Genomic DNA, 11,278 nt, shown 5'->3' on the forward strand with positions numbered 1-11,278 from the left:
GGTCTATTAAAACATTTATTTAATTTTTGTTTCCTATATTGAAATATTAATTTCACCCCTAACATGGATAACCAGAGCACAAAACACACACACACACACACACACACAAATATAAATTAAACATTTGTTCAACACAATGGTTTATCAACACAGGAAAATTTCCATTGATATATGTGTGTGTGTGTGTGTGTGTGTGTGTGTATGTATGTATGTGTGTGTGTGTGTGTGTATGTGTATGTGTGTGTGTGTGCGTGTTTAACTTGGATTATAGCATCTCATAAGGATTATCATTGTTATTCTATACATATAACTTCAGCTAACAGCTTTCAAATTATAGTCATTATAATGTAACTTTTATTTCCTTACTGAGTAAATTGATATATGTAAATAACATTAAACTTGTACCGAGATTAAAACTGATACAGAAAATAAAGCACACCCCATACCTACATGCAACTATTTTTTTTCTGAAACAGAAACAATTCTTATTTTAGCCTAATGTCTGCTATTTTGGCTGTCCAAATTGTCTTGGTCTACAGGCTTCTTTGAAAAATAGATGATACTTAATCTAAGACGTTATTCCGCTATACATTTCTTCATTTAGCTGAGCAAAATACTCATGACCAATGGGGTCTTATCACAACAAGCCTGGGTCAATGTCATTAACGTTTGTTGATTGTACTGTATACTCTTCTGACACTTATTAATGGTAAGAGGCTAGAGTATTAAAATAACTGCACTTTCAGATGATGACACAGGAGTAACTGATTAGTAATATGACGGTGCATAATTTTTTCCATCAGTAGTATATTTACATGCACGGTCCATAATATGCTCCAAATGTGAAAACACCTGTAAAATAAAAGAATGTACAGTTAACATTTTGTCTACCTGCTTTCCATGGCTTTGAATCTTTCCTTATGACTATCTCATTGAGGTCCTGAGATGAAATTTCAAATTCAAATGAAATGTTATAATGAATATTATTAAAGGAGTTTTCGTCAGAGCTTGCAAATGCTACAAATGCTTGTGTCTACAGAGCAGACACTGTGTAAGGGATATTTGTGTGTTATCTTTATTGTGTCTGCAGAGCAGACACTGTGGAAGGGATGTTTGTCTGTTATCTTTATTGTGTCTGCAGAGCAGACACTGTGTAAGGGATGTTTGTGTGTTATCTTTATTGTGTCTACAGAGCAGACACTGTGTAAGGGATGTTTGTGTGTTATCTTTATTGTGTTTCCAGAGCAGACACTATGTAAGGGATGTTTGTGTGTTATCTTTATTGTGTCTACAGAGCAGACACTGTGTAAGTGATGTTTGTGTGTTATCTTTATTGTGTCTACAGAGCAGACACTGTGTAAGGGATGTTTGTGTGTTATCTTTATTGTGTCTCCAGAGCAGACACTGTGTACAGGATGTTTGTGTGTTATCTTTATTGTGTCTACAGAGCAGACACTGTGTAAGGGATTTTGTGTGTTATCTTTATTGTGTCTACAGAGCAGACACCGTGTACAGGATGTTTGTGTATTATCTTTATTGTGTCTATCTCAACATGAAACCTTGCAATCAGTCTCACTGATCTTGATAATCGTTAATAGCAGATTTGCAAGCTAAGACGAAATCTCCGGTACAGACTACATGATCACTTATTACTTTCATTATTGTTTGCATATATCAGTAGACAACAGTGCAACACAGAAAACATTATTGCATACCTATATGCAAATGAACTATCAATTGCTCTATGTACACCAAATTATACACCAGTATATAATTTTTTTTTTAAATAAAAGAACTCCATGTGTGAATGCTGGTGTGGATGCTTGAGGTATTTGCACTCATGCTTGCATTCTTTATTAGATATATAGATTACTCGCTTTTACCTGGCTAGCAACACACACCTCTACATTGCTCTATTCCTGAAGAATGCTTTCTGTGTAAAGCCGAAGCGTTGAATAAAAGTTTCTACTTAATCCTTCGTGAAACCTGTGTCTTGTTCATTATTTAACTTGCTACTTTCCTCAAGACTTGGCTTTTCACAGTGTACACATCACTCTGTAGTTGGACTGATCTTAGCTCCATAGCGTAAAATTCTTTCTTGCACTACTTTTGCCACTTTCATCATGCATGGACGGAGAGTACACTGCACACACTTGTGCAAATACCCAAAGTGTGCTACACTGGCACTCAAACTTCATGCCATTCTGTCATACATGTAAAACTTACCGAATCAATCCAGGATTTATCTTCTAGGACTACACTGATTAAGTCCTCATCTCTCATTTTAGGCCTTACCAAGCTATGGAATTCTACCTAAAAAGTACAAAATTAGTGAAGTCACATAAAATCATGTTCGTGCTAAGTGATATATAAATGAAATTATAAACATGTATTATTAGGATGGCAATTCTATGTCGTTCATTGTAACACCTTTAAAATGATGGGTAGGTCTGTCGGTTAAAAGTAAAAAAAAAAGTAAGTTTATTTGTACATGTTGGTGACACTTTCAATTTTTAATCATACACTAACAGTCTGTATAACTTTGAAATAACAGAAAAAACTTGGAACCATTCATTTTAAAGTCCCAAATTTCAGCAACGAATAAAATAATTTTCATTCAGATACATTACATGCTTGCAAGGTGGCCAGTGAAAATCAATGACATTGTGATTTGTGTTAAATCCTGCTAGATTGAAGAAATATAGTGTCTGGTAGGTCATTAGAAACATTGATTTAACCACAGATAATCGATTTAACTAAAACTACCCTGTACAGTGTACCTGTATATCAGTGATTACTTGCATATATTTACACTACAGCACAGCACAATACCAAAACCATAATTGTATGCCTGTATACAAATGAACAGTTGGTATTTTTAAGTATTTTAAAGTATAGCCATATGGATGAGGATTGGGTATTTATTTTGGATTTTTTAAATTTGTAAAACAATTTCATTGGGGCTTCCTACTTGAAAAACCAACAATAAACAACAAGTCTGTGTTTTAAACTCATTACATTGTAAAAAGCTAAATAATGTGTAAAAGGTTTGTAATGGCGTCCAGATGTGACCTTATCAAAAGAGTTGTGTAAGGGATGCATATGATCATTTACAATGAATATTAATGAGATTATTTATGAATATTAATGAGATCATTTATGAATATTCATAAATGATCTCATTAATAATCATAATTGTCTGCCACTGGTTAGAAACACTTATACCCTGGGCTTATTTGAATATTAGAAGTCATATTATCATCATGCTTTTGTGTAGTGACTATTTCATTCAGCTTTCAGCCTTACGAAATAGTTGCTGCATAATAACCCTCGGGGAAATAGATGTCGAAAATGATACCCCAGTTACAGCAAGTACAGATTGAATGATAACTAGTAACCATACCATGTGACGACACTCTTTGAAGGTAGCTAACTTGAAATGATGCAGCAAGTGATACAACGTAGATCTATCGGCACAGAAACGTCCAGCAATAAATTCCTGTTAGGTGCAACAATAGTCAGTGATCAGTAAAGACAAATCGAAGTAGGAGCTCTGCTGGGTTTGAATGAACACACAAATCTATTTACTAAAGAAATGCAGCTGCATAATGTATATACCTGGTAATCAGTAAAGTGAAAGTCTGTAACCATGCATAAAGTATATACCTGGTAATCAGTAAAGTGAAAGTCTGTAACCATGCATAAAGTATATACCTGGTAATCAGTAAAGTGAAAGTCTGTAACCATGCATAATGTATATACCTGGTAATCAGTAAAGTGAAAGTCTGTAACCATGCATAATGTATATACCTGGTAATTAGTAAAGTGAAAGTCTGTAACCATGCATAATGTATATAACTGGTAATCAGTAAAGTGAAAGTCTGTAACCATGCATAATGTATATACCTGGTAATCTGTAAAGTGAATGTCTGTAACCATGCATAATGTATATACCTGGTAATCAGTAAAGTGAATGTCTGTAACCATGCATAATGTATATACCTGGTAATTAGTAAAGTGAAAGTCTGTAACCATGCATAATGTATATACCTGGTAATCAGTAAAGTGAATGTCTGTAACCATGCATAAAGTATATACCTGGTAACCAGTAAAGTGAAAGTCTGTAACCATGCATAATGTGTATACCTGGTAATCAGTAAAGTGAAAGTCTGTAACCATGCATAATGTGTATACCTGGTAATTAGTAAAGTGAATGTCTGTAACCATGCATAAAGTATATACCTGGTAACCAGTAAAGTGAAAGTCTGTAACCATGCATAATGTGTATACCTGGTAATCAGTAAAGTGAAAGTCTGTAACCATGCATAATGTATATATCTGGTAATTAGTAAAGTGAAAGTCTGTAATCATGCATAATGTATATATCTGGTAATTAGTAAAGTGAATGTCTGTAACCATGCATAAAGTCTCTATCTATTATGCTTGCAGTGTTAATGGGCAAAAAGTGAGTTTTTACAACAAAAATGGCTGCAATTAAAAAAATGATTTGAAGGTCATGGAACAAAGATGTCTCTATCTATTATGCTTGCAGTGTTAATTGGCAAAGAGTGAATTTTTACAACAAAAATGGCTGTCATTTGAAGGTCCTGGAACAAATTGATGTGCACATGCAGACTATCGCACCTGATATTTGGTGAAGGGTGTTACACAATGGACCAATGTAGTACCTCCATGGACTTTGTCCAGTCGGGCAAAAAAAATAAAAATTGAGAAAGCTACGGCAATTTTTACTGTTTTGACTCATATTTTGAGTGCCATGGAAATGGTGATGTAAAAGTACCAGATTACAAATGCCATATTTCTGTTTGAATGTGTACAATCATAGACAGTGTACCACTGTGTACCACTGTCTATGGTACAATTTGGCTTGTGTAAGGTATACATGTAATATCCAGAGTGGTTGTTCATTTCTTGCTGACACAAAACACAGAAAAATACTGCTGATAGCAATGTGCACAACTGAAATCCAATGTCAGACATACACATGCAGTGACACACATGTACATACTAACAGACATTTCTCAATGGCTATAGCACTACTGGACCACAGTTCAGTTGTGCTAAAAAGTGCCTTTCTGTAAAAAAAAAAATTGCGATTTGAAAATACATACGGTAATAACACCAAATGCGTATTCAAGATATTGAAAACTCTTTCACAGTATAACTCACCTTTCCATGCCTTGCTGGATAATAATCTAATTCTGAATCTGAATACAATTCTATATCTGATTCTGAATCTGATTCCGAGTTGTCACTGTTGTCAATGTCTTCCAGTGTTTTTCTGTTGTAAGGATCACCATGCAATATTACTGCCCTAGTCCCTATGCGGTCCTTCAGGGTACAGGCCTGATTTTTAAGAACAAGTACATTAACAAAATATAACAGCATTACATGTATGCCACCTAGGAATCAACAATCTCAAACTTTTACTGTTATTTAGTTCTAAGAAAACTAAAAATCTTTTCTTGGTTAAAACCATGAAAAAATCTGGGGTTGCCATGGAAATACTTCAAATAGAGGGCTAAATATTATGTTACAGTTAACCCATTTAACATCCAAAATGGCCACCAAAAGTTGTGTTCACGCTATGGGAAGAGTGTTGATTTCCTTGAAAACAAGATAGCAAACCCAAAAATTCCGTTTATTATTTTTTAAAAAAACAGGAACAAGCTTTCATATTGTATGGTTTGAAGAGATACAAAAAACTTTGAGGGAAATTGGTCAACAAGGGGCTTTATACCTATTTCATTTTAGCAGATTGTATTGTATGCTTAATTTCTGGCAGAGCAAATATAAATGAATAATTCTGATTGGCTATTTTAAAAAATAGATACATGATTCATTACTAAACCAAGATTGTATTCTCTGAGTTTTCTTGATAATTCTTGTCATCATTTAGAGCAGCCTTAGTTAATGCTATGTTTCTCATTATAACACCTTAAAAATGATGGGTGTGTCAGTCGGTTGAAAATGAAAAAAAAAGAAAAGAAAAAGTAAGTGTATGACTACATGTTGGTGATAAGGCCAAATAAAAAAAAATTGTTTGGTTTCTGTTACCTGACCCCACCTACTTGTTCACACGACCCTAAACTTTTTTAACGTAAGAAATAATAAAATCGCAAAAACTGTGAAGTCTTGCGAGAAATAGTGGATATGGAAACTGACATCAACTTGAAAGGACAATATAAAAGTGTTCTTGCAATCTGTAATGGCTGTAGATCTGATGAGATGAAACCAATAACACAGTGACCATATGGAAAACAAGGGAAAACATAACTACCTGAACTAGACTCTCGCATACAAAAAAAAATAAATTAAAATAACATAAATAATCTACCTACCCCATCTATTCTAAAATTGAGCGTAATCAGAACCACACAACTTGTTTTGTTAGGCCTAATTGCGATTCATAACTTTACTATACTTTTAACAGTTAAATTAGAAGGAACCTTTTAACCATCTGTTTTATCAAAGTAAGCAATACATAATTATTATAATAATAATTACAATTTTTGCTCAAATGCACTCTGTGGGTTCTCCATCTTACAATCAGCATTGTTGTGATTGTCGTCTAATCCATAGATTTGTTTATAGTTATTTTGAGTTATTTTGCTGGATTAAACACATAGACATGTACGGTGAGTCAGATCCTGAGAAACATTGACATAGAATTCACTACACCACCTTGGAGGGAACACCGATTCCTAATTCCTCACCTGACAACGTCCACAATCAGTACTTTCTTCTGTCACTTTTATCATTGGATACTTCTCTATGGCTTTCTAAGAAAAACAATGACAAGATTTACATCTTTTTAGTTATCAGATTGACACTAATTTCATATAAAAATAGCACCCCTATAGTGACAGAGATAGCACACCTAGTGACAGATATAGCACCCCTAGCGACAGAGATAGCACCCCTAGTGACAGAGATAGCACCCCTAGTGACAGATAGCACCCCTAGTGACAGATATAGCACCCCTAGTGACAGAGATAGCACCCCTAGTGACAGAGATGGCACGCCTAGTGACAGATATAGCACCCCTAGCGACAGAGATAGCACCCCTAGTGACAGATATAGCACCCCTAGTGACAGAGATAGCACCCCTAGTGACAGAGATAGCACTCCTAGCGACAGAGATAGCACTCCTAGCGACAGAGATAGCACCCCTAGTGACAGAGATAGCACCCCTAGTGACAGAGATAGCACTCCTAGAGACAGAGATAGCACCACTAGCGACAGAGATAGCACTCCTAGCGACAGAGATAGCACTCCTAGCGACAGAGATAGCACCACTAGCGACAGAGATAGCACTCCTAGCGACAGAGATAGCACTCCTAGCGACAGAGATAGCACCACTAGCGACAGAGATAGCACTCCTAGAGACAGATATAGCACCCCTAGCGACAGAGATAGCACCCCTAGTGACAGATATAGCACCCCTAGCGACAGAGATAGCACTCCTAGCGACAAGGATAGACACACACATAAAAGATATTTATAAAATATATGACATAAAAACAAATCACAACAAAACAATGAATTTCAGGTAAGTAAAACTGACACACTCAGTGACCTACAGATTCTAATTACAGGATTTTTCACAATTTTGAAAAATAAAGGGATGGCTTCATTTACATATTAATTTGCATATAATTTACACATTTTCAGATCTTGGCATTTGATAATGAAAAAAAAAATGTTTTCACACCAAAAGGGGCTTATAATCAATTAAATTCCCATTTTCAACAATGATCTATTAAGCAAATGAGAAAACACAAAAGTGTAAAGAAATAATTTCAGTTCAAAAATGTAAAACTTCAATAACAACGTAATTCATCATGGCAAAAAAAGCGGGGTGGCCAACAGGAATAAAGGGGTGGCCCCACAAACAGAGGGTGGTCGATGAAAACAGAGGAGTGGCTATGGTGCACCCCTCAAAACCGTCAGAGAGAACACTGAATTTATAAATTAACAAAAGACAAAGCAATGCAAATTTATCCAAGACAATTTAGATTATTTTGCAATTTAACAGCTAATTACATGGACATTTCTTATACGTACATGAAGAACAAGTAATTGTTCACATAAAACAACCACAATGCAGGAAAACATCAAAAGAAAGCTTGGAAGACTATGCCTAGAATTCACAAACCCACCACTTACTTTAAAATTAGGTGCCCAGGCTTTACTCTTAACTAAAAAACATTTCCTGTCCTCGATATCATTGTCAACTTTCTGTACAGCAGGTAAAAAATATGGATCTATTGAAATAAAGGAAAGAGTTAGTTTTATGGACAGTCTAAAAAATTCCCAACTTTAGCAGCATCCATCGTTTATAATATTCCCTGATCAATCTGAATGTACAGCAGTATATCTTAATGTCTTATTACACTGACAACGTAATGCAAGATCAGCTGATAATTGGTAGTCATTTCTGATATCAGTGAGTATGCTGGTTATTTGAAGTAACATGTTATCAATGCTGATATAATTCATTGGCCTCAGATTTTGCACTATATAACCTATGCAAAGATGTATGGATAATTAGCTTAATAATAACTTATTGTCTTGCAAATTTGTATAGACAATGCAAAGATCAAGATTCACTAAGAATGACTTCTGAATTTAAAATCACCTCTCTCAAGGATACCAACCAGGAATTCTAAATTTAAACTCACCTCTTTCCTTATAGATGGCAACTTGGAATTCTAAATTTAAACTCACCTCTCTTTTCAAGGATACCAACAAGGAATTCTAAATTTAAACTCACCTCTCTTTTCAAGGATATCAACCAGGAATTCTAAATTTAAACTCACCTCTCTTTTCAAGGATATCAACCAGGAATTCTAAATTTAAACTCACCTCTTTCCTTATAGATGGCAACTTGGAATTCTAAATTTAAATTCACCTCTCTTTTCAAGGATATCAACCAGGAATTCTAAATTTAAACTCACCTCTCTTTTCAAGGATATCAACCAGGAATTCTAAATTTAAACTCACCTCTCTTTTCAAGGATATCAACAAGGAATTCTAAATTTAAACTCACCTCTCTTTTCAAGGATATCAACAAGGAATTCTAAATTTAAACTCACCTCTCTCCCCATAGATGGCAACTACTGGGAATTCTAAATTTAAACTCACCTCTTTCCTCATAGATGCCAACCAGGAATTCTGAATCCAAGGCTGTGCTAAGGAGAGCCTGAAGATAAATTTCAAACACTCCTCTTAATCCACCAGCAAATGCTCCAAATAATTCTGAAATAGGGAAAACAAATATGAAAATAAGAAATGTTATACCACGCTGCTTTCTGCCCAAGCCAAGTTATCTTTGAACAGAAAATATGGATTATACATTATATACCCTTGTTATTTTACATCATGGCAATCCTTATCTGCATCACTACTGTGCTGTAAATATGAGTCAACATATTCCAACCATTATTTTTCTCAACTTTTCATAAATTATGCTTGAGGAGGTATAATTATATCATATTATTTCCCCACTATTTTTCTGCATTCAGTCGGTAAATACTTGTAACCTAAAGGTTGTCACTACGGTACTTGTCTAGTGAGTCATAGTGACAAGGCCCCTTACTATAGGTCATTTGCATTTTCCTTCCTTAGCTGAACAAAAAAAAATGTTGGCGGATAATATCTAATTGGCTGCTGTGATAAAAGTACACATCAGTGCACATAGTTGAAGCATAGCAGTCGGTCTTCTAGGGTGCCATGCTACGAAAACCTAGACAGTAACTAGGGAGGCTCACACAAGATTTTGTTTCACAGCAGAAATGAGTCTAAGATATGACATTTGTTCCACGCTATTGCTTTATAAAAGTTTATTCACCTCTATTTCCTTTCTATATTTGCCTTTTGTACGTTTGTTTTCAATGTTATTTCTGGAATCAGCATCACAGGGGGGGGGGGGGGGGGTCTACTTTCTAACTTGTATTTGAGGTGTCTTAGGGGGACACACACATTTTGCCAAATCTGTGTTAGGGATTAACACACTTTAGGCTATTCATAATTCAGAAAACTTCTGTCCCATGGTCATGAGCACATGAAAAGAGTGAAAGAGTGTACAAACCAGGCATCAACTGTGGACTGGTTTCATCTTCAAACGGTGCATCCCATGATATCACTTCGACTGCTTCTACATCTACATCAGAATTACTCCCACTTGGATTCACTTCATCAGTGTCTAAGGGAATTGTGTCGATAGCTTGGTAGTGATGTTTTATTTTTCCACTGTACGGACAAAACTGCAAAACAGAAAACAAATGTTATGAAATTATAATAAAAAAAAACATTAAAGCCACACTAGTTGAAACTAAAACATTTTTTTTGAAGTGGTTTTGTTAGATACAATGACTGTGTTATTTATTATATTGTTAAACCACCTGATGGTAAACACATTTGTGTATCTGTACACATGATATGGTACAATAAATCTAAATGAGATATTTCCATTGCACTATTTTGTCAATTTTTCTCTAAGGCCTAAAAAAAATATTGTTTGGTTCTGGTTACCCGACCCCCATTTAGCTTTTCACTGCCAATTCTAAATTTTTCTTTACGTATTCACGAAAAACATACTAAAATTGTGAAGTCTGGCAAGAAATAGTGGATGCGGAAACTGACATCAACTTAAAAAGACAATATAAAACTGTTCTTCCAATGTATAATGGTTGTACATCTGATGAGAAGAAACCAATAACACAGAAACCATATATGTACATGTATGGAAAACAACTCAACTGAAAACAAAACTACCTGAACTACATGTAGACATTGACACATGAAAAAAAATATATCAAAAAAATAAAATAAAAAATAAAAAATCTACCTACCCAACCTATTCTAGAATTGAGTGTAATCGGAATCACACAATTTTTTTCATTAGGTCTTATTACAGACATACAATTTTTTTTTCTTTTTAAATTGTTTTAAATCAATGAATTTAGAATTAAGACAATAGGTAGAGTACATCACCTTGTCAGTCCTTTCATATATTTCAGGTAACTCTTCCTCCTCCATTTCATCCTCACCCTCCCCTTCTTTCTCTTTCTGGGTATCCTGTACATTATATTGTCTCAGCTGTCTGCCTTCTATCAGCCATATACAAGTCACTTTAGCACCACTTGATAGTAGATCTTTTTCAACAAGGAATCTCATTGGACGCTGTAGGAGTAATACAAACTCTGTAAATACCCAAGCTATAAAAATTCTATAGTACTTAACAGTTCTTCAT

General features: G+C 34.8%; 1 protein-coding gene across 1 annotated transcript in view; it reads right to left on the reverse strand.

The window, feature by feature from the left end:
- Window positions 1-410: 410 nt before the first annotated feature.
- LOC144448448 (uncharacterized) overlaps window positions 411-11,278 on the reverse strand; it is a 16,033-nt gene continuing 5,165 nt past the window's right edge. The window contains exons 4-12 of the mRNA XM_078138698.1: window positions 11,020-11,208; window positions 10,115-10,289; window positions 9,169-9,282; window positions 8,191-8,288; window positions 6,738-6,803; window positions 5,191-5,367; window positions 3,404-3,499; window positions 2,227-2,313; window positions 411-852 (exon numbers count right to left, since the gene is read on the reverse strand). Coding sequence (XP_077994824.1) covers window positions 769-852; window positions 2,227-2,313; window positions 3,404-3,499; window positions 5,191-5,367; window positions 6,738-6,803; window positions 8,191-8,288; window positions 9,169-9,282; window positions 10,115-10,289; window positions 11,020-11,208 — 1,086 coding nt within the window. The 3' untranslated portion in view covers window positions 411-768. The remainder of the gene's footprint in view (window positions 853-2,226; window positions 2,314-3,403; window positions 3,500-5,190; window positions 5,368-6,737; window positions 6,804-8,190; window positions 8,289-9,168; window positions 9,283-10,114; window positions 10,290-11,019; window positions 11,209-11,278) is intronic.

The sequence above is a fragment of the Glandiceps talaboti genome, chromosome 17, assembly GCF_964340395.1.
Source record: "Glandiceps talaboti chromosome 17, keGlaTala1.1, whole genome shotgun sequence".
NCBI lineage: Eukaryota > Metazoa > Hemichordata > Enteropneusta > Spengelidae > Glandiceps > Glandiceps talaboti.